Source organism: Xyrauchen texanus, chromosome 13 (assembly GCF_025860055.1).
Source record: "Xyrauchen texanus isolate HMW12.3.18 chromosome 13, RBS_HiC_50CHRs, whole genome shotgun sequence".
In the NCBI taxonomy this organism is placed as follows: Eukaryota; Metazoa; Chordata; class Actinopteri; order Cypriniformes; family Catostomidae; genus Xyrauchen; species Xyrauchen texanus.
The window spans coordinates 18,727,510-18,751,828 of NC_068288.1; the positions used below are offsets into that span (position 1 = coordinate 18,727,510).

Here is a 24,319-nt window from a genome sequence, read left to right on the forward strand (position 1 = left end):
ATAGTGCCATATTTTTTGTTATATTTTATGTAACTAACATTTATTGTTGTTAATCATACACATAAAACATTTTATAAAACAAATATTATTATTTAGTACTGCCATCTTTTATTAGAAATAAAAGGTGTGGTCAAATATATAAAAAAAACATAAATGGCTTGAATTACACTTATACTGACAGTGCATTAAAAATATTAAATACTGTAGAAAATACTGTCCCTTAGATAGCATTAGGATATATAAATTAAATAATAAGACTGGACCAAAGATAATCTTTTTTCTCTTACCTTTTTCACAATTTATACATGTCCCATATTTGCAATGCTCCTATAGGAAAGCTTTAAATTGTGAAACCACTTATAAAAAAATCTATTTGGTTTGCTTCTTTCAGGTGATGATTAAGCATAATCACTGTTGTTGGGGGTGGATTACAAGTTATACAGTTATAAAATCACTGACATTACCAGCTGTGGTGATATTTTAAGTTCATCATTTCATGAGTCACAGCACTTTTGTCCAGCACCCATTGCCATTATGTCCCCTCCTTCCTGCAGGCCAAGATGCAAATCCCAAGAGTCAGCTCTCTGAACTGTGCTTCAGCTGTTCAATGTCTTCATTTAAGAAAGTAAGTAAACACCAAACATTTAAAATACTATTTTAAGAACTGTCCTCAGAGTATCACATGTAATATGGAAAAACAGACCATTTAAGGTGAAGCAAAATTAAAATAACCGCAGGGGTGGGCTTGGCCTCAGTGGGTGCATCAGTCTTGGGATGCATCAGTCTTCAACACCATGCTGAAGTCCATCTTCTGGTGAATATTGCCCAAAGTAGACCTTAATTAGGGACCCTTTAAACAAAACAACAACCCTGAATATTTGCAAGACTGTTACAAATAGTGCTGTGAAAAATTATTTACCCCCATCAGCTATCTTCTATTGTGTGTATATCTCACACTACACATACATTTTTTCAGATATTCAAACATAATTTTACATAAAACAAAGGCAATCTGAGTATACACAAATTACAGTGTTATTTATTGAAGCAAAAAAGTTATCCAATACCAATTGGCCCTTTGCTACGCCCCGCCATAAAAGCGTTTCTGACCAATCCTGTCTGAGAAACTGTTGCCCCGCCGCTATTACTCCTTTTTACAATGAGAGCCTACAGGAGTGAAGTGTGTTTGAGTAGTTTTAACTGGTATTTTTTCAAAATGATCACAAAAACATTGTTTGTTGCTGGGTCATGTGTAACAGTGACACAAGGTACATAGAGGGGATACAAAAAGTGTTTTTTCTTTTTTTTTTTTACAAATCTTTAAACACATTGAGAAGAGCATACTATGGATTAAAGTGTGTCATTCCTCATTCCCAAATGAGCATTTATAACATCATTGAGGACACCTACATTTCCTCCAAGGTAAATTAAAGCTAACCACTTCACATTAGTTAATTTACGTATTGATTCATGTCTCAGTAAAAGTTATTGTAATGATGAGTGTGTTACAACTTACACTAATGTTATGAGGTTTTTAAATTGCTATTAAGTGATGCTATTCTCTTTTTATGCGACTGTGATGCTCATTTGCCTCAATTCTGATTCACAGTCTTCAATCAAATTTCTGTGTAATTTAGCTATTTATTTTACACAAAACATTAGATAATTATGCTTTACAATGACACTTCATTCCAGGACAGTTAATAATACTATTTTTAAAATGTTTATACCATTTATGCGAATATTTTAACAAAAAGCACTGCGTTCATGGCAATCTGCCATTTACTCCTATGGGGAGTTCTGCAGAGCTTGTCAGAGTGAACAACATTAACAAGGAGGGTGGAGTTTAGCAAAGGATCAATTGGAAAAAAATACAAACAAATTATACTTAAGTGAAAATATGGATACCGAGTGAAAATGTACTCAATTAAAAGTCCAAGTATCTAGCCAAAAATATACTTAATAAAAATAATTAACATTATATTGTACTTAAGTATTAAAAAAGTAAAAAGTATTTTTTTTTTTCCTAGCTAGAATGAAATTTAAGAGTGGAGAGAGGATGTTGTTAAATTCAATTAGTTTGAAAGTCACCTTTTTACTGCCTCCAACAACTGTCATAATTCTCCCCCAGTGGCATTTGCAAGCTTGTCAGAGAATCATGTTACAATAACTACATTTTGCAAAATTATTTTTATGAGGCCTGTTCTATGTAACAAAAATGTCCTGGTGGAATGAACACTAGCACTAAAACAACAACGACTTTTACACCTTTTCAATCAAATCACAAGTGAAACGGCAGATTATCACTTCATAAACACTTACTTTTCACTCGTAAGCCAAACGTGTCATAGAACAAACAGAAAATGGCGTGGTTGTTTCAAAATTTGTTTTTCATCTCACATTTGCTTTTTCTGACACTATCAGTTAGGTTTAAATTCAGGGTTAGGATAGGGAATTAGGTTTTGTTTATTTAAATCTTGATAGAACATTAACTTTCTGTTCAGGAGAACATTCACTCACTTTAAGCGCCACATAGTGGACATGTCACTTCGGAACTGCCCTGAGACTTGCCAGTCACGCAGGGTTCGTTGCATGAGAGAATGCACTCACGAACATAGTCATAGAGAAAGATTTTAAACTAAGCTAGCCAAGTTAGAAATGTTGTTGGTTTTCTGAATAGTTTTCTGACGTTTGCTACCAAACCTTACTGTTGAGCAGATGGATGAATTCAAATTCCATTATTTTTATTTTCAACATCATTGCTGTTTTTATAGTTATTATTATAATAAGCAGTTGCCTAAAAACAACAATAATAACTCAACAAATAGTAAGTAAAAATTCACTGATATGATTTAAATATGAAGGCAAGTGTAGAAATAAATAACAAGTGCACATTTAATTAAAAAAGCCTTTTGTTTTTATATATACTGTATATATTTGCAACGTAAATGATAGATTTTGGCTTCATAACGTCCAATCTGTAGAAGTAGCAGGCGTTTGGAATGAAGTTTAGGACAAAACTCAACAATATTTCTTACTTCGTGCTTTTAGTTTTTAATGAATACATCCCATTCAGTTGGGTGGTCACATACGATCTAGTCGCACAAATATTTAAAAATATCAGAAACTCAAATCAGATCCAGAACAGCACCTCGCAGGTTGTCAGAACTCCACATAGCCGCCATGCGACACGCTGCCGTTTGTCAGTCTATGATTTGTCAGATGCAGTGAAAAGGCAGCTTCAGTCCAGTAAGATGAAAGAAAATTATCTGCAAAAATGGAGTGAGTACTATTCAAGTTTAAATAAAATTGTAAGGAGTAAAGAGTACTCTTTTTTTTCATTGGAAATGTAATTAAGTAAAAGTACAAGTATTCCATTTAAATTTCTCTCAAGTACAAATCCGAAAAAAAAAATACTTAAGTATAATGCTTAAATATTTTTTCATATTTGATAACTGGGTTCAGGTGGACTAGACACCCCAGGCCTAATTACTGCCAGCCTGGTTCAATCAAATTATTACTTATAAATAACTTTTTCAACAGCATGAAGTTGGGGGTCGGAAACAGCTGACGCCCATGCGGATGCTTGTGTTGTTGCTGTAACTGCTGGAAGAATGTAGAATTATACCAGAACGACTAAGGATGGTGAAGTAAATGTATTGCGAATATAGTTAAATTTGTGTATTGTGGGGAACTTGGAGTGGGATTATTGACAGACGGCCTGTATAGGTCCAGAATGATATCACAAAGTTCCTTGCAAACCTAGGGGAAAATGGCAGGGAAAAAGATGGATAGTAATAGCATGGTTTGTAGTGAGGAAGATGAGAGGAGGGTAAGTGAATGGGAAAGCGTGGGGAAGGGAAAGAAAGGGGAAAAAAAAGAGGCATCTAGCTAAATTAACAAAAATCATCATAGGACAGATAGGGTAAATGAAATACACAAGGATTCTAGGAGATGGAAATTTGCAAGATCAAATTGAGAAGGGTAGAAAGATGACAAATGTTGGAAAAGTTAAGGTCCAAAAAGTCATAAAAGTTGGGGAAAAGAGGTTTAATGGTTGCAAAGGGGTGATATATTGGGGTTCCCATAAATGTTAATAGAGAAATAATGGAAAACCTGAGAAAGAGAAATGGTACAGTAAATGACAAAAGGAATAGATAAAAGGAGTAGATAAAAAGGAGTAGATAAAAAGGAGTCTGAATTAATTGAATTTGAGGAAAAAGTGATACATAAGGAGGTATATTTTGGATGTTTAAGGTATAATGTTAGAGAGTATGTAGTAAAACCAATGAGATGTTGTAACTGCCAAGAGTTTGGACATACAGCCAAAATGTGCAAAGGGAAGAGAAGGTGTTGCCAGTTGTGGAGGGGAACATGATTATGGGAAGTGTGGTGAGGTAAACCAATATACGAAACCAAAGTGCTGTAATTGTGGAGGAAATCACAGTGTAGCTTACTGGGAATGTGAGGCACTTCAATAACAGGTGGAGGTCCAGCAGATTAGGGTAAAAGAAAAGGTGTCATATGCTGAAGCAGTTAGGTTGGCTGGTCAGGAAAATCAGAATAAGGAGGGAAGAGGTAATAAGTAGATGAAGAACTTAGGATACAAGCAAGTCAGAAGTTTTATTTGTAGGGTGATAGTACTAATAATGCTAATCTTGCAGTGGAATGCAAGAAGTTTGATAGCTAATGGGCAAGATTTAAAAAAAAACTTTAGCTAGTAGAGGAAAACCAGAGATTGTTTGCATTCAAGAGACTTGGTTAAAACCTCAATTGGATTTTGTTTTATATGATTATGTGGCGGTAACACATGATAGAAGAGAGAGAGGAGGAGGAAGAGGATGTACTACATTTATAAAAAAGGAACACCGTACCAAGTATTAGGTGTAGGAAATGAGCAAGTATATGTGGTAGTAAATGTGTGGGTTGAAAAGAAAGAGTTGGTGATTGTAAATTATTATAATCCATGTAAAAGACTAGAGTTAAGAAAATTTTATGAGATAGAGGGGCAAAATTGTAGCAACATGGTGTGGTGATGTGGTAATGGTCATAATACATTGTGGGGGAGTGATAGTATAGAGATAGACAATAATGGTGAAATAGTAGAAGAAATGTTAGATGAGAAGAATTTAGTGTGCTTAAGTAATGGTGAAGGCATAAGAATAGATATTAATACAGGGCAAGAATCAGTACTGGATCTTACATTAGTATCAAACAACATTGCAGCAATATGTGACTGGTCAGTGTATCAAGAAGGAACAATAGGCAGTGATCATTATCCACTGTGGTGTAAAATAAATATAGAGGTAGCATGAAAGACAGAGAACATAAGAGAGAAATGGAATCTTGGGAAAGCAGACAGGGGAAATTGTCAAAAGGAAAGTTGTAGATATTTAAAACAAATTAAGGTTGAAATGAGCATTGAAACATTAGACAGCAAGGTATAATATTGGCAGCAGCAGAGTCCATTCCCAAGGGTAAAGGAAGAATTAAAAAGGAAGTAGTACCATGGTGGGATAACAAATGTAAGGAAGTAGTAAAAAATAGGAATAAAGCATTTAGGATAGTTAAAAGCACACAACATTTTCAACACATGATTCAGTATAAGCAAGCTCAGGCAGAAGTAACGAAGACAATAAGACAAACAAAAATGGCATTCTGGAAAACATATTGTGATTCAATTAGAAACTAATCTCAGATTGAAGAAATATGGGGAATGATTAAAAAGATGGGGGTGATAGGAGAGAATAGAGCTATCCAGTTATGACTGAAGAAAATGAGGGACTTCTAATTAAACTGCACTTGATGGGAGTTGGAGGGAAAATGTTGAACTGGATCATGGATTTCTTAAATGGAAGGAATATAGAGGTGAAGATAGGGTCAGATATATCAAGGCGATATAATGTAGAAAACGGAACTCCACAAAGGAGTGTAATTAGTCCAACTTTATTCTCAGTAATGATTAATTATATTTTCTTAAACTTTCCAGTGGATATGGGGAGGTCTTTAATTGCAGACGATGGAGCAATATGGAAGAGAGGTAGAAATATTGAATATATAAATCAAGAAGATGCAAGAAGGAATTGGGCAAGTTGAAAAGTGGGGAACAAAGTGGGGATTTAAGTTCTCAGTGGAAAAAAACAAAAGTAATGGTCTTTACAAATAAAAAGAAGGGCAAGGAATGAAAGTTGAAAATGTACGGAAATATATTAGAAAAAGTAGACTGTTTTCGATTTTAGTGGGAGTATATTTTGACAAAACTAACATGGAGAGAACATGTAAGGTACACAGTTAATAAATGTAAAAAAATAACTAAATGTGATGATTTGTCTTACAGGGTTAGACTGGGGAGCAAGTATTACAACTCTGATATATATATGTATAATAAGGTCTAAGATAGACTATGGGTGTATTATATATGGATCAGCAGCAAAATCTGTGTTAGTTGAATTGGACATTGTGCAAGCATGCGGCTTGACGACATAAACAACATTTAATTATATAAAAAGACACACACAAACATACACGGGGCAGCTGCCCGTAAACGCTCCCTCTCTCTCTCTCTCTCTCCGCACCACCATCCGCAGTCAGCCTTTATCCCTCTCGGAGGCTTGATTAGCCTGATTAGGGACCAGGTTTGTAGAATCATGTCCCAGTCCCATCCTCCGCCCTGTCACAACGTGCTTTAAGAATATGCTTAGTGGCAATCAGAACTTCCCCATTATGTGGGGTGGTGGTGTAGTGGACTAAAGCACATAACTGTTAATCAGAAGGTCACTGGTTCGATCCCCGCAGCCACCACCATTGTGTCCTTGAGCAAGACACTTAACTCCAGGTTGCTCTGGGGGGATTGTCCCTGAAATAAGGGCTCTGTAAGTCGCTTTGGATAAAAGCGTCTGCTAAATGCATAAATGTAAATGTAAATGTTATGCCGTTGTGGTTATGACGAAGGCAATTGAGAACTATTGATCAATCTAAGGGGACATGGAGATAACCATTCAATGAAAAAGGTATTACAGAAATGTTGGGAGAAGGAAAAGAGAAAGAAAGAAAGATTTGGATGGACAGGCGATTTAAAAGCAAAGTGTATGGAAGAAAAGAAAAGAAAAGAAATGGAAGTGTATGATAAAGAATTTTCTAAGACTGGTGTGGCCTGATAAACCAATTGGTTACTGGACAACCCGAAGGTTGATCTAAAGCTTTTAAAAATTAAAGGAAATAGAAGTATAGATATAACCAGTGAATATTATAAATAAAAGCATTATAAGTACAAAGACAGCATTCAAATATTTACAGATGGTCAAAGGATCTACAAACAGATGCAACAGGATCTGCGGTATTTGTCACTAGATATGAAATGGGAATCAACAAAAGAACATCTGACAGCTGAAATGTATATACAGTTTAATTATATGCTATATTAATAGCATTAGAATGGATTGAACAGACCAGTGATAACATTTTAACATGTAGCGAGTCTGTGTCAGCCCTTATGAGTATTAAGTAGGGAATAACTCAGAATCATCAAGAATTATTGTATGAAATGTGGTTTACAAACTCAAGAATATGCAGACTAGGGAGAAGTATTCATGTGGGTCCCAGCGCATGTGGTAAAACAGGGAAATGAGAAAGCTGATAGATTGGCAAAAGAGGCAACAAAAAAGGGACATGTTGATATTAAAATTAAGTTATCAAAGTCAGAAGGGAAGAATCTAGTGTGGAAAAAGATAATGGAAAAATGGCAACATCAGTGGGATCATGAAAAGAGGGGGAGACATCTATACAGGGTTCAAAATAAAGTAGGTATGGTAAGAGAGAGGGGAAATAAAAGGAAAGAACAAGTTATAATAAGTAGACTAAGGATAGGTCATTGCAAGCTAAATAAAACTACATATCATAGGAAAACATTCTACTGTTTTATGCGATGAATGTCAGGAGACAGTGAAACACATCTTTATGTCATGCAGGAGTAATTCACAAGAAAGGGAAGAGATGAAGGAACAGCTAAGAAGAATGGGTCAAGGAGAGTACAATATTAAAAGTATAATAGAATGTGGAAATATTGATCAAGAAAGGAAATATTTTAATAATTTCCTGAGGAGGACTGGACTGGAAGGATGAATCTAATTAATAAGGAATAAGTTAAAGTAAAGAAAATTGGTGGAATTAATGCAACAATTTGGATGCCAACTGCCGTAAAACACCAATGAAGAAGCAGCAGCAGCAGCATGAAGTTGGCTAGAATATCTCAACCAGTAGCACACTATGCTACGGTCGAAAGAAATTCCAAAAGAGGAAAAAGGTGATTGTAATACATCAGTTTGGGAAGGTTTACAAAGCTATTTCAAAGGCTTTGGGACTCCAAAGAACCACAATGAGAGCCATTATCTCGAAATGGAGTAAACAGCACAGTAGTGAACATTTCTAGAAGTGGCAGACCTTCCAAAATTCCACCAAGGGTACAGCAACGACTCGTCCAGGAAGTAACAAAATAGCCAAGCACATCAGCCAAGGAACTGTGGGGCTGTCTAGAAGGTAACAACCCAGAAGCCTAAGTCTCAGCTCTGATACTGAAATGTTTTAACCAGACTGGGTATCGTTCCGACAAGACTGATCAAAATCCAGTACAGCATGTTAGTAACGGTCATTACCATCGAGTTAAAAAATAACATAAAAGAACCATAGGGTTTGTGGAAAGTGTATCTCCAGGTCGGACTCGGTAATACGGGGCTAACGAAAACTGAATATGTGACGGTTAAATCTGGCTTTGAGGCTCATCAGACTTGCAACCCGTCCAGAGGTATAAAAATAGGCATAAAAATCTCACAATGTCTCATTACGGAAGACAACAGAGTAGACAAACCTCTTCAACTCTGTGGACACGCCGGTAGGTCCAAAAAGGAGCACTATATCAGGAAAAAGTTAACACTTAAAATGCTCAAGTCGTCGTATACATATGTCAGGCATACGGGGTATTTTTTGAAAGCTTAGAATCTGACAATTTCAGAAATAACCATCACTTTTGCATTTATGTAAGTTAAAATTACAAAATAAGGCCTTAAATCATCCATGTCGCAAATAAGCGCCACCTTGTAGTCATGTGGTAGACGTATTAAAATGAATATAAAAGTCTTTAAAATAGCACTTAAATAGACAATAATATATCAAATTAAAGCTTTAATCCTCTGTACAGTTTGTGTTGCCCTAATACCACAGTTTATTAGATTTTCAAAAGAATCACAAAGTGAAGTATGAAGTTTGTAAGACATCAAATACAAATGTCTCTTTTATTTGCTGATCACTGCTGCTGTAAGCCCCAAATAGCTAAAAAGTCAAAGTTTTAGGAAGCTCCCTAAAAAATTAGCCATTGTTTACTTGTCTGCGAGCTTGCATGTGTGAATAATCCAATATTATATCTTAGATGTCCAGAACAAAATATGTGGTCCCGCAAGAAAAGCATGCTAGGGAATAATATGTTATTGACATCAGATGAACTACCTGTGCATTTAACAGTTTTACACATTCCAACCAATCAAAATTGAGTATTTGAATAGATCATGGTATAAATAAATATATAGTTTTCATGTGCTGCTCGCTGAAGAATGAATGAGTGCTGATCAATTGCATCACACACTCACAGCACGTGTTGGGATCATGATGCACTACTGTTTTCAGCTCTCAGAGCAGCTCACACACAAACTACATCTCAGATGTACATGATCAATAGTTTGGTACACAAATAACATGCTTTAAGTATGGTTCATCTTCTTCTACTGAGGTTTGATGGTGGTTGGCACTTATTCATTGATTTTGAATAAGAAGCAACATAAACTACTGTGAACTAGCCCACAAACAAACACTTACAATTTTTCTGCCAAAAGCCAGAGGATTTAAAACTGTTGCAGATATAAGCGCTTCGCCAACGCATGGCTTATTTTTTATTTTAAAATACCGTAGACCATTAGGAACCATTCACACCGAACATATTTTTGCTTCTGCCTGTGCAGGCTTTTTTCATTGTTTTTCTACATAAACATGAGCTAGATGGATGTCTTTGACCATTGCACCACATCTTTTAGATGCTGTTTCAGGTTATAAGAATGTGAACTTTTAAAAACGCATCTCGAAGCACCAGCTTTCTGTTCTGTTCTTTGCGCTGTGTCAAGCCCCTTATTCTATGAACACTTACCCCAGAAGTGGGACTGGAGTCAGGCATTTGTTCTTTTGGGATTTCTTTAGGCTTAGATTTAAACCAGCCACTGAACCATGCAGACTTTGAGCTCTGTTCAAAGGAGCAATACAACAACAACAAAATTCAAGAAATTTGTGAATGAAAGCATATAAAGGCCATGTAAATATTTCACACAGTACATACCTTTGCGGATTGGGTGTTGGCCTCTCTCTTGTCGTCCTCACTTGGAATTGTTCCAGACTGCTCAACATTCCAATGTACGGTATTGTTTTCAGGAGCACCCTGCTTGATTTGTTTAAATAAAAACATATTGACATTCACATTTTAATGTGTGAAACACTTACAAATGCTTTTTTATATTCTTTAAAGCACAAGTTCACCCAAAAAAGTAAATTTTATCATCAGTTACTCACCCTCATGTTGTTCCAACCCTGTATGACTTATTTTCTTCAGTGAAACACAAAAGGAGTCACCTTTCAATTTCATTGCATCTTTATTTAATCCAATTTAAGTTAACATTAACAGTCCTTAACATTCTGCCTAACATCTGTTGTGTTAAATGAAATAAAGTCTTACAAGTATGAAACAACATTAAGGGGATTAATATTGAAATACGTTTGGGGAGAACTAACTTTTTGAAAGTTTTTGCAGACTAGTAAAAACTTCAAAATGAAAAGGAACTAAAAAGGATGTTTCTCTCACCATCACTCCATCAACAGAATACTCCAAACCTTTAAAGAAATCATAATATTTACTGGTGTTAAAATTATGTAAAAGTAGATTGTTTTAATTGATTTAGATCAATGATGTAAAATATTAGAACAGTAAATTTAGTAAAGCAATGTCATCTTGATGTTAGTAATGACAAAATCAAAAGTCATCTTAACCTGTATTACGGTAGCTTCTTTGAGGCAAACTGGATGAAGCAATGTCATAATTAGGGCTGCTATCTGGATTAGTGTTACTTTGGTCCATTGAAACTCGTAGAGGCTCAAACGTCTGCATAGGGAAGACTGGGGGCAGTGTCACTGGCTGCTGTGTAGGGTACAGTGGCACTGGAGCCACGGTCTTAGGAGCCTGTTCTTCAGAAGAGTGCGAATGGCTCACTGGGGTGTAGGACTTCTGATGCAGGGCATCATTGTGTGGTATCATAGGCTGAGATGGGTATGAGAAATCATCTTCAGTATCTTCATGATTAATGGCCTCTGTCTGGGAATCTACAGAAAAGACAAAAAAGATAAGAATATAAAACCCCCGCATACAGACAAACTATTGAAGAAACAGTTAAAATGTAGTCATCATTTAGTCACCACCAAGCTGTTTCAGCCCAGTATTTACTTCTGTCATGAAACACAAAGACATCTTAGGCAGAATGCCCAAGAAGCTCTTTCCCATCCAGAAAAAGTGCATGTTCATTTTAAATGGCAAGTTCAAAAAATGACAAAAAGCACCATAACATGTTTTACATGACCAATGCCCTATATTCCAAATCAGAAACCATACAATAGCTATGTGAGGAAAAGACTGAAATCTAAGTCTTTTAATTCTTTGATAATCTTCCCTCCTCCATACCATTGCTCCTTTCTGAGCTTGGCTTTTAAATCACTATGCACTTTAATTTCATGGAAAAGAGATGCTCGGACATTCTGCCTGAAAAAAAAAACATTTTCATTTAATTTGTATTTTAGGTTGAACGATTATTTTAATGGCTTTCCACTGTTGCTTTTTACAATTATATTGAAATTGCATGCATTATTCATTGGTTTTCTCAATTATAGTGCCACCTAGTGGTTCACAGGGCAGTAGCAGGGGCATTTACGCAGAGCTGGGACATGTCTTTACCTGAATACACGTTGCTGTCCTGATAAGCACAAGTACTCTCCACAACTGGTGACTGGTATGTCCTACTACAGTCATAGTTCTCCATCTAAGCAAATATAGAATTTATAATAGAATTTGTCAGAACTTCATAAATCAGGGCAGAGGTCACTGCTCTGTATCATTAAGGAAAGTGGCTGATGTGCTACAGGATGTCTGTGGCCCCTTTTAACTCTGGTATTAACATTAATCTCAGGCGATATGATCACAAGTGGTCAATGCTAAAAATAGGTACAGTTGTAAACAGGGATCTAAAAATTATGATCAAATCACTCAAACCACATTTGGAGGTAGTCAGAAATGCATGTTACCACAACGTATTGTACTGTAAACACGACATCCTGATGCATCCTGAACAACAGAGAAAGGCCACCTACTCACCTGTCAAACAATTTGGCCTAGTCTGCCAAAACAAGGGTTAAATCTCGGTGGTTACATTTAAAAGAATATAACCATCCAAAAATGTTTTTATAACAAATTCAAGCCAATAAATTCACATGCAGAAGATTTCACAAGACTTTTTCAGAATGCCTGACATTAACAAGAAATTACACAGATAATATTAAGCACATAGATCAGAAATTCAGTAATTATATAAATTACAGTTATTCAACGCAAAAATACAGTATGCATTGTGCTTGAACACTTATTTCACTTTTTTGCACTATAACATGCATTAACACAATGACATTAAGTGATGTATGAAATCAGAGAAATCCGATCAAAATTAGTCACAGGAGATGCATGTTACAAAAGGTGTAAACAGCAATATGTCTTGGCTTTCAACCGGAATGGATGTTACTCGCAGGTGTAAACAGGACCTGTTGGTCTGCAAGTGTCACTAATTATACAAAGGTAAAATTATAGTGTGGTCTGCACATTAAGTTCCATATGGACATCTGGTAGCAGTTCGAAAGATAATTGACAAAGCCCATGCGTAACCTTTTTTTTAATGACTGCCACAGTCAGTCATGTTTTAAAATTGAATGAAGCACTAAATCAACTGTTCATGTCACACTGAACAATATAAAAATTTGCCACTAGAAAATCCATTAGGCTTTGAGTTTTTTATGTGAGCATTTTAATAGCAGCTGCAAATTTTGCACTCCATTAACACCCTGGTATAGGGGCAGATCATATATACAGTAAGAGAAAACCGAGCCACAGATGTGACCACTATATACTGTATATGTCTTGCCATAGAGAGTACTGCTAATCTTTAAGCTGATGTGTTTAATTTTTCCCATGTTACATTTATTTTCGGTATACCAGTTTAATATACAGAGTCAACATAAGCCATTTGTAGGATGATTTCACCAAAAAGTGTAACTTGTGAAGTCAAAAAAATTCCTCTGTCTGATTGAGCTGCCACCTCCTGCTCGACACGGCAACATTCGATCGACAGTGTACGTTTGGGGCGGGACTATTTGTTTGGAGAACCAGTGGAGGACAGGAGGAGATTTCTGGAATCTGGTTTAAATTTTTTTTTTTTTTTGCAATTCCATTAGGTGATGCTAGTAGCACAGAAAATACACACTTCAGCTTTAAAGTGGAGGAGTGAATAACTGAATATCATCTAAGACACATACAAGCATTTGAATTTACCTGCATGGCCTGGTGTCTGCAGCGAAGCTGCACCAGCCAATCAGGGTCGAGGAAAGGCTGATTGACACCCGTATCTCTGAGCTGTGCCTCAGACAATTTCAGTCTCTCCACTAACTGCGGTAGCAAGCAAAGCAGATATACTGCAAGTAATCAAATCATACAACATTTTGGATGCATAAACATTAAAGCTACATGATTAGAGTTAGCGTGTTCAGGTGTGAGTTACTTTGATAAGCTCCTCCAGCAACACCATGTGGGGTTCCTCAATCCTGAGCAGCACTTTTGCCACCACCTCACAGTAGTGATAAGCCTGAGACACAAGACCACAGTCCAGCAGCCGACATGCATACAGGAATTTATACACCTACACAAGACACAACACAATCATAATCATACAATAAATAAAACACATCAACCCACACCTAAGCATAATAATACAACAACTGTCAAATGTGAAACAGTCACAGATGATTCATGTATAAATGATAGGACTGTATAAAATATCAACCAACAAATCTGACATAAACAATGTATGTGTGATGAAGTTCAGATCTGGCTAAGTACTTGGTGCCTGTATTCGATGTTTAAATTCTACCTGAAAAGCAGGGATGATATATTCAGCATTTCCAAGCCTCTGGCAGTACTCAAACAGTTCAGTGCAGCGAATGGCAGAGTTCTGACAGAACTTGGAAAACGGAAGATTGCTGTCAAAACAATAATAGAAGATCCATGTGAATTTAGGAACTTTGTGCAATTTAGATCAAAATAAATGGACCTTAGTCAGGGGAGATGCCATTTTTAATTTGGAGTGTTTATTTGCATCCCGGTGTAAACAGTATCTGCCACACAGTGCAGCTACAGAATAAGTGTTCATAGTAAATCCTCACATGTGCTTGCTGCCCAGCAGCACCAGGCGTTCAGATCTGTTTTTGTACCAGCCAAAGGGGGAATGGGCTGTGAGGTAGCAGATATGGGAGGCATAGAGCAGACCCCTTGAGGCTGAGATGGAAACACATTTAAAATCAAGATCGATTCTGAGAATAATATTAATTAGGGCCAATTACAACAAAGCATGAATGGATGGATGAAGGTGGTTTTTGGTATGTCTAAAAATTGGACTGGGCATTACCTAGGGTATCACCCATGGTGATGATGGACCTGCGATGTATGATGGAGTCTCCTGTCTCATTGGACAGCATTACAGCCAAGTGTGTTCTCCAGTCTCCCCACTTCTCACTACTCCAGCACTGAAAAGAGGAAATGGAAGGTGAGCATAACGAGAACATTTAGATGGGAGGCACATACCCTGCTGAAAAGACCAGCATGAATTGGTTTACACTGTTTTGGTCCTGGTCTAGATGATGGGATGATTGATCACCAGTAACAATAGGCTTTTCAACTACCCATATACATGCACAAGACTCTGGATGACTGACATCTTGTCATGGTCTTTCTGATGAAGCTGGTTGACCAATAAAGTCTTGCTGGTTGAAGTATTCAAGAAGCTTGCTGGGGACACCAAAATCCCAGCATCCAAAACATAACATACAGTTTGCTGGTGAACAGGATTTCTTTTCTTTTCAACAGGGTAAAGGATGATTTATAGGAACAGAAGAGGAAATTAAAAGTTTGAATATGAGGAGTGATTGAGATTATTTGTATCACACTTCTGTTTAATAACCTTAAACCCCCAATTAACACAGAATGGTGTGTATTACCATGGAAACAGCTGGGATTCTTCCTGAGAGCAGCTGGAAAAGGGTTTGCAAAGGGTCAGCTGGGGCCAGGCTGCCAGTAAATCTGTCAAACACACATACATACTCTATAAAGCCAAAATACATGACCATTAATCTGCGATGACATATATACAGTAGTGGACAAAAGTTTGGAATAATGTACAGATTTAGCTTTTTCAGAAGGAAAGTGGTACTTTAATTCACAAAAGTGACATTCAACTGATCACAAAGTATTGTCAGGAGATTAATGACGTAAAATACAGCACCATCACTATTTGAAAAAAGTAATTATATCCAACACCTTATCCTTGAATAATCATGTTAAATTGCTAATTTGGTAATAGAAAATCACTTGCCATCATATAAAACACAGTTGAAAGCTATTTGGTTTGTTAAATGAAGCGTAACATTGTCTTTGTTTGTTTTTGAGTTGACATTATGTAATAGACTGGCATATCTTAAGGTCAATATTAGCTCAAAAATGGCAAAAAAAAAAGAAACTTGTCAGTCAATCAATGTTTTAAGGAATGAAGGCTATACAATGCTTCATACAAAAGGTGTACATTACAGTCTTCAAAGGCAAAGGACAACTGGCTCTAACAAGCACAGAAAGAGATGTGCAAGGCCAGATGAACAACTAAGCAAGAGTGTACGTACATCAGTACATCTCTAGTTTGAGAAATAGATGCCTCACATGTCCTTAGCTGACAGCTTCATTGAATTCTACCCGCTCAACGCCAGTTTCATGTACAACAGTAAAGAGAAGTCTCAGGGGTGCAGGCCTTATGGGAAGAATTGCAAAGAAAAAGTCTTTTGAAACAGAAAAACCAACAGAAAAGGTTAGAGTGGGCAAAGAAACACAGATATTGGACAACAGATAATTGGAAAAGAGCGTTATCTTAACCCCATTGAGCTTTTGTAGGATCAGCCAGACTGCAAGGTGTGTGAGAAGACTCTTTGAAGAAGTTTAAGTTCTGAAAAAAAATTTGAAATACAAATTTGAAAAGTAATTTTTCACGTTATTAATATCCTGACTATTCATTGTCATCAATTCACATGTACATTATTCCAAATATTTTGCTACCAGTGTATATACAACCCCAATTCCAAAAAAGTTGGGACAGTATGAAAAATGTAAATAAAAATAAAAAGGAGTGATTTGTAAATTATATTCACCCTTTGATATATTGAAAGCACTACAACAAAACGTTATATGATGTTTTACCTTATGAATTATTATTTTATTTTTTTAATGAACAGAAATTTAAAATCAGATGATTGCAACACGCTCCAAAATGTTGAGATGGGCAATAATATGCTCCAAAAAACTTGAGACAGGGGCAATTTAAGACTAATAACATTTTGATGATTTGAAATAAGACGATGTGAAACAGATGTTAAACAGGTGAGACAATCATGTCATAGTATTTAGGGAGCCTCGAAAAACAGCCTAGTCCTTCAAGAGCAAGGATCATTCTAGACTTGTCAATTTTCCAACAGATGCTTCAGAAAATAATCCAGCACTTTGAGAACAATGTTCCCCAAAGACCAATTGGAAGGATTTTGGTATTTCACCCTCTACAGTGCACAATATAGTTAAAAGATTCAAGGAAATCTCTGTGTAAAGAGCTAGACAAAAACCCTAAAGTTATCTCTGATCCCTCAGATTTCACACTCTAAAAATGGCTAGATTGGCTTGCCTGTAGTCCTAACCTGTCTCCATTTGTGAATGTGTGGTGCATTATGAAGCACCCCATATGGCAACGACCCCATATAATTGTTCAGCTAAAGACCTATATAATGGAAGATTGGGGGGAAACTCCACTTTCTACACTTAACAAACTCCTATCTTGAATGCCAAATTGCTTAATAAGTGTTATTAGAAGAAATAGTGATGTTTCAGTGTTAAACACTCAACTGTTTCAACTGTTTTGGAGTGTGTTGGAACCGGCTGAACAGTCAAAGTAATATTTTTTATGAAAACATTAACAATTAGACACAAAACACAAACACACATACAGCAGCTCTCTCTCTCTCTCTCTCTCTCTCTCTCTCTCTCTCTTCTGAACTGCTGCATCATGTATCCCTCTCCGCAGCTGATTAGCCCAATAGGGGGCAGGGCGTGCATAGTCACGGCCCGGCCCTCCTCCACGTACCACTCCTCCCTCCTTTGCCTCAGGTCGGGGAACCCACGGCAAAATATGTACATTATTTATATAAATATGTACATTATGCTCTGAAGGAAAGAAATTGGTACTTTTATTCACTAAAGTGGCATTCAGCTGATCACTAACGTGAAAACATTTTTAAGAATGTGAAAAATTAAGAACTTCTTAAACTACTTCAAAGAGTTCTCATCAAAAAATTCTCCATGTGCAGCAATGACAGCTTTGCAGATCCTTGGCATTCCAGCTGTCAGTTTGTCCAGATACTCGGGTGATATTTCACCCCACGCTTTATGTAGCACTTGCCATAGATGTGGCTGTCTTGTCAGGCACTTCTAATACACACACACACACACACAGTATAGACAGATAAAGCTTGACATACATACAATAACTGTATATCATGATACTCGTACACAGCACATGTCCACATACATACAAACTAAAGTGTTCTTTCAATTAATATTTTGGATTCATTACCAGTAAAGCTCTAATGACAGCATCTGTGATATGCTGTTGATTTCCACAGAAAACAATTTAAACTAATCAGACTAATAAAAATGTGCTGACAGCTATATACTGACAATAAAAGTCTCATTTAAAAAAACAAAATTCCACCTTATTGCCAGGCAATATGCCAACTGTCAACATTGAGGGGGACAGGTCCTGCACACTAATCAGTGGTCAACCAATATGTTAATACTGTAAATAATGGTTGATTTGTAAATGATGACATGTGTATGTGGTTACATCCCATGTCATCCTGTATGTGGTTAAATCCTTGCATTACTGAAGCTCAATCTACAACCCAAAACAAATGTTAAAATAGAAATACATTTTGAAAAAAGGAATGCATCAAAACAGAATGAAAACACACACACACACAAACTACACAGAATGTAAACACCTGCAAAGTAATTCCCCACACATTGCTGAAACCTAGCCAATTAGCTGAGTTCAACAAGGTTAAGGGACACCAATTAACATGAAAGGGTCTTCTAAGTAAGGCATTTTCAAGGCAAGCCAGTGCTAATAATGGAACACTGACATGAGTTATATATTGTATATAGCCTGTTCATCCTGTATATGTGGCTTCACAACTGTCTTCACTTACTGTATATATGATCTGCCTCCCTGGCATGGTGTTTATGGAGTTTTTAAAGCAGCAATTAAAATGCTCACATAGAAGGGCATTGTTACACAAACAGATGATTCAGGGTTTCATTTGATTTGAAAATATTAATGAAAATGGAAATCATTAACAGGAAGTTGTTACTGCCAATATGAGCATTGACTGACGTCCCTCTGGCATGGGCTATGACATTTACCTTTCACACTGCTACAAACCTGCTTAGCACTGTGTTGTAGGATCTGCTGTCCATTTTGCTGGCCAGAAATAAGGCATGTCCCCAAAGAAAACTCTGCATGGCTGACTCCAGTGCCTCCTACAGGGAGGGTATAAAAACGAGGTACAGTGATGACATGAGTTGGTAATACCATAAACATTTGAAATATACCATGGTAATAAATCACTGCCATTTTCATATACTGCACCACAGTATTTATTTACATGTACTACATGGTAAAAATCCATGGTTGTACTACACATAGCTGAATCCTAGCCCATTTGGCTAAGACTATGGTACTTTTTATAAGTGTTTCATAAGGTACTGACACCAAAGTAAAGTTTTAAAAATGTTTTTAAAATAGTTTTAAATCTTGTCAGTAGCAGACACAATTTATACCCTAAAAAGGCAATGTATGCAGGAAGATACTAACTGTAAATTGTCAATAAAGCAGATCATTCAGAAAGTATGCTTATGATGCTTTTGCGTGCGTTTTAACTTTTAATGTCAGGCAGTATTCACTGCCACGGTTTTGAAAAGATGGTCCACAATATTCAATAAAGCATCTCCTTCTGTGTTATGCAAATACAGAAAGTCATATGGGTTTGAACAACAGGAAGGTGGTAAATTAAGACAAATGTTTAATTTTTGGGTGAACTATTCATTTAAGTTTAAGTGAAATAAGTCACAAATTTGAACCATTGTGTTATTTACAAATGAGACAGGGAACTGACAACTCAAAGAATAATAAAAAAAATGGAGTGGAATAGAATAAAAGGAAGGAGACACAAGCAAAAAGAAGCAAAACAGAGAACAAAGAGTTAAGTTGAAACAGCAACCTTTTTCCTGCCAGACAGCAATAGTTTGGTATATTTCTCAAGGTTTTGCTCTTCGGATTCTTTGTCAGTTGGAGGGTATCCAGTCAGAAGGTCAACAATGTTGATGGTCTCTGTTTCTGGTGTGTGAGTTTCACTCAGATCAATGAGGCTTGCTTCATCTGCAGGTTCACCAGAGACCCCACAAACACCCAAAGAACTGGAGTCCCTCGTCAGTAGTTCTGCTACGTCTGAGCCCACAATTCTCTACACAACACCAACACACACTCATATTAACCGGAGACACACATAGCACACAATGTCTTGATTTTTCTTAGAAAAATGACAATGTAAGCAGAGAAAAAGTATTGGCTTACAGAATTATTATGCAGAAGCATTGTAGTAATAACATTGGAATCCTGATGAGTTGAGATGTGACTTACTCCATTCTGTCTGCACAGCAGTATTAATAGATGCCACAAGAGGGCAGCAGAAGTGGCATCCTCTAACTTCTGGTCCTTCAGACATTCCTCTGACATTTGAAGGGCAAAGTTAATGGCATCCACCTTGTGCATATCCTCCCTTCACAAAAGAAGAGAAGAAACTATTTGTTTAAGGGGACATATTCAACAAATTACATTATAGTACTGGTTTAAAATATTTACATCACTGGGTCAGTATACAAAGCGTTTTGATTAAAAGTTGAGGCAAATCATCTAAAATGTGATTGTTTTTAACCATCCTCTAAATAAGAACCAATAAAGACCTAATGCGGCTCTTCATACATGACCCCTAGCAAAGTAGACAATGAATTTCATGGGAATGAGCTATCTTGATTAATGTATGTGATGCATGTGAATACAGAAGTCTAATCTCACCATCACAAATAGACCTCAAGATTTATATTCTCCCCTTTGTTACTAATTTCACCAATAATGAGTTTTTGGTGCAATTATGGTTTTGAAACTGAAATTATTTTTCTGAGAGGGATATTTTTGGAATATCTTACCTGGTCAGTGGCCCAGGAAAGTCTCTCATATCCTGCTGATCCTCTGTATCACACATAATAACCTGAAAAGATTGTATAATCATATGCAAAATACAGTACATATAATAATCCACCACAACAGTTCTTATGTTTCAGTATAAAAAAAACACAAAAAGACTTTTCAACAAGCAATTCAGTAATTTGTGGACCAAAACAGAGATACTCTTTATTTATGTTTGCGCTGTGGGCTCTGGAACAAAGCAAAAGACCCTTTATCTTAAAAATGATTTTGGTCGTGACTTTCTTACCTCTAGGCTGTGGATTTCCACTTGAGCAGGGTCACCCTGCGAGGCAAAGGCAGGATTGACCCATACCAGCTGACCTGCAGGCCCAAAGCTCACTGCCACATGGGGGATGCAGAACTTTAGTGGGGCTATGACCGCAGCATCGAAATCTAATAAACGGGATAGTTTAAAAATATATAGTTTATGGAATAGTACCACAACAATAAACAGATAAGTTCAAAAGTCTGAGAACATCCCTGAAAATCTGGGATTCAAATTATAAATTGAACCTTGAAATAAACAGAACATTTTAGGATTTTTAAAATGTTAAGCAAAGAGACATTTTGACATAAATGAAAAAGAAGTATATCACAATTTGTTGGTCACTAATCAAATAAACTAATTGTGCCATTTGCCATGTTACCTTTTTTTTTTTACTAAATGTCAGATTTCCTTGCTTCCACTGAAGTGCACACTCTTAAATATTCTCAAATCATGCTGATAGAACATTAATCATGAAGTATAGCACAAACTTATCAATGCCAGTTAGAGCGCATGTTGTCATTAAACCAAAAGGGAAACTTATCTAATCAGAAGACATTCTGACATTCATATTCATTTTTCAATTTAACTTACAGTATGTAACTTGTTTAATTCACTCAAATTGTTATGATTATAATATAATGTTATGGGGGGAAAAAGAAAATCCAAAATCAAAGCATTCAGACTTTTTGACCCCACTGTATTTACCCATTTATTTGTGATCATGAATAAATAAATATAAATGAATGAACAAATGCATGAGTGTTAAAGAAAATGTGCCATTCCATTCACATTTTCAAAGAAAAATAACCATTACACATCTGCCGTGCAAAAATAAAAGTGTTCTGAATACTGTAGATCTTGAGTCTATGAATGTTTTGTCATAGTTCTAACAGACCTATGTGAGATACAGGCTCAGGTTCACTCTGATCAGCTCCATTGATGTACTGGCTGAGCTCATAGCTGCTGGAGGACAGACCTGAGGTTTTAGAGTTGGCAAGAGCTCCATAATCATACACCTGGAGAAGATGAAACAAAATAGCCTGAGGGTCAATACAACAGCGCTGAAATACTGTACGTATACTGATGTCTACTTTCATTTATAGAAGCAAACCTCTCCAGTTCCATCTCCATTTTGCATACTTTCTCTGCGCTGTCTCTCCAATACCCCATGACCATACTGACCGTCTGTTCTATGGTTGTAGCTGTGAAAAACAATGTGTAAAGTAAGTTGCTTGATAATCACTTGATTTTTATAAAGATGTACAGCAGATATAAATGCAGTAGTGTATGAGAAAAGGTCATTGACAGACCCCTGCTGATCAGGGTATGCAACTCTTGCAGACTCCTGGTGCAGTCCTCTGACCTGATACCCCTCTCCTCTCCAGCCATCTGCAGGGCTCCACCCACCACCATCTACACATCAGCAACAAAGTTAGCAAGAATCGATTGAACATGAGAATTATAATGCACACACATTACTTTAGTATATGTAAAGTAATGTGTGTTTTTAGTTAGTTTACTGTCAAATTCATGTTATGTAGTGATATGCTGTGAGCATATGAGATTGAAGTTATGTACCTGGGGAGCTGTATTGTGCTCTGTTATAACCATGATAATTGTAATACCCATAGTCTAGTCTGTAGGGCCAGTAACTGGGGGCAGAGTAGTCATATTCCTGCCTGAACAGATAAGCAGTTAGATCTTTTACTAGACTGTATTATTCAAAGACAAATAACAATAAACAAGAGCATCAGGTATGCCAATAAATTTTTAATATAGACAAAAAGAATAATCCAAAATAAAAGATACTGAATGAGTTGCATTAATTCCCATTTACCTGGAATGTGGTCTGTCATGTAACGGCTGGTCTGATGCAAACCCTTGGCTAGAGAAAGGACGACTGCTATATCCAGGAGTGTTTTCTGGGATAGGAGGACTGGCCATGTAGCTTCCATAACGGGGATCCATATGGGGCCACTCTCTTTCTCTTGGGTCTGATGGTGGGTAGTAATATGGTGTTTGGTGGGAGGATCTGTAGTGGTCATCTCTGTCACCAGACTGGTACTGATGACCTGGCATATGCCAGCCTTGCCCTCTGGGCTCCATCAAGAGAAACTCTGCAGGTGCAATCTAAAGCAAACTGCACTTACAGAGGAAAGTCACAATTGTTAGGGAGAAGAGGGGAAGACTCATCTTTGCATTTTGCCTGCTGTTTACACACTGACTGACTAAGTATAATGTTATCAGTGACCAGCAATATTAGTCACTGTTTATCTATCCGGAAGGGAGCATTAAATCAAAATAACCTTTGTTTTCAGTTCTTTAAGCTCTTCAGATAACTTGTAACTCATGACATAACTAAAAACAAATCAGAACAAGATTAGAAAAATGTAAGTGCAACATTTTTGTACTTTAACGGGACACATTGAAAACCTGATATACTGTAACTGTGATACCCTCCAAATGTACCAATATATGATATGGAGGAAGCGTCTAACAGGAATAAAGTCCAATAATTGTTTTATTCTAATAAAATATCCTTGACAATATCAAACAAGAAAGTAATTCCTCAATATCATTTGTCAAAATCAAATGCCAAATAAGAAGTTTTCAATTTTAAATGTTTTTCATACATCTTAGTACTCACAGTTCACCGCTGTTTAAGCTGTCCTGTCACAGTTTCAAAGTGCACATGCCACATCATTTCAGAGTTCAACACAAACTGAGCTAACCCATGGACCTACCTCACACCAGAACTGAATGATCAAAGTACAATCCATGCTTGTCTTATCCTCTCTTTCTCTATCTCTTCTCAACTACACATGCAGAAAGCAAGGGAGTCCAAATATGACACCTTCCCTTTGGCTACTCAAAACAGTAGTTGCCAAGATACATGCAACATCTCGACATTACGATTTTTATTATTATTATTATTATTACTACTAAATGCATAACTAAATAAATGCAGATTACACTAATAACAATTTCAAACATATAGAATATCTTCTTCAAACATCTAACACTAAACGGGGGAGGGGGAAATCAAAGCAGAACTTACAATGTGTTTGCATGTAGTTTGACAGGAACTGTACGCTCACTCTCATGTTTGCAATATTTGAAGTTGCCACGTTGTGCGGAACCATAGCACAGGGACTCTGCGCTCTCCGGACATCCATCAGAGGAACACACAAGGCATAAGCTACACGCGTTTTCTTAAAATATTTTTTTTTTATTGCAATATAACAAGAACCAAAATAATTTACAT

General features: G+C 36.6%; 1 protein-coding gene across 3 annotated transcripts; it reads right to left on the reverse strand.

Annotated features, from left to right (window-relative positions):
* Window positions 1-712: 712 nt before the first annotated feature.
* On the reverse strand, window positions 713-24,319 carry sec16b (SEC16 homolog B, endoplasmic reticulum export factor). Of its 3 annotated transcripts, none has more exons than XM_052141662.1 (23): window positions 24,113-24,319; window positions 22,892-23,194; window positions 22,633-22,733; window positions 22,365-22,467; window positions 22,166-22,256; window positions 21,950-22,070; window positions 21,034-21,179; window positions 20,747-20,808; window positions 20,181-20,319; window positions 19,762-20,004; window positions 18,924-19,021; window positions 15,394-15,475; window positions 14,805-14,922; window positions 14,563-14,674; window positions 14,271-14,379; window positions 13,902-14,039; window positions 13,676-13,789; window positions 12,035-12,119; window positions 11,080-11,409; window positions 10,895-10,923; window positions 10,376-10,477; window positions 10,190-10,282; window positions 713-850 (listed from the first exon to the last, which is right to left on the reverse strand). In XM_052141662.1, exons 2-23 carry the CDS (start codon window positions 23,158-23,160, stop codon window positions 842-844), a joined length of 2,694 nt encoding a protein of 897 aa, XP_051997622.1. In that variant the 5' UTR covers window positions 23,161-23,194; window positions 24,113-24,319; the 3' UTR covers window positions 713-841. The 3 variants fall into 3 exon arrangements, with proteins under 3 accessions (XP_051997622.1, XP_051997623.1, XP_051997624.1); XM_052141663.1 differs by lacking the exon at window positions 24,113-24,319 and adding an exon at window positions 23,702-23,763; XM_052141664.1 differs by lacking the exon at window positions 24,113-24,319 and adding an exon at window positions 23,702-23,727 and having other exon boundaries at window positions 22,892-23,199.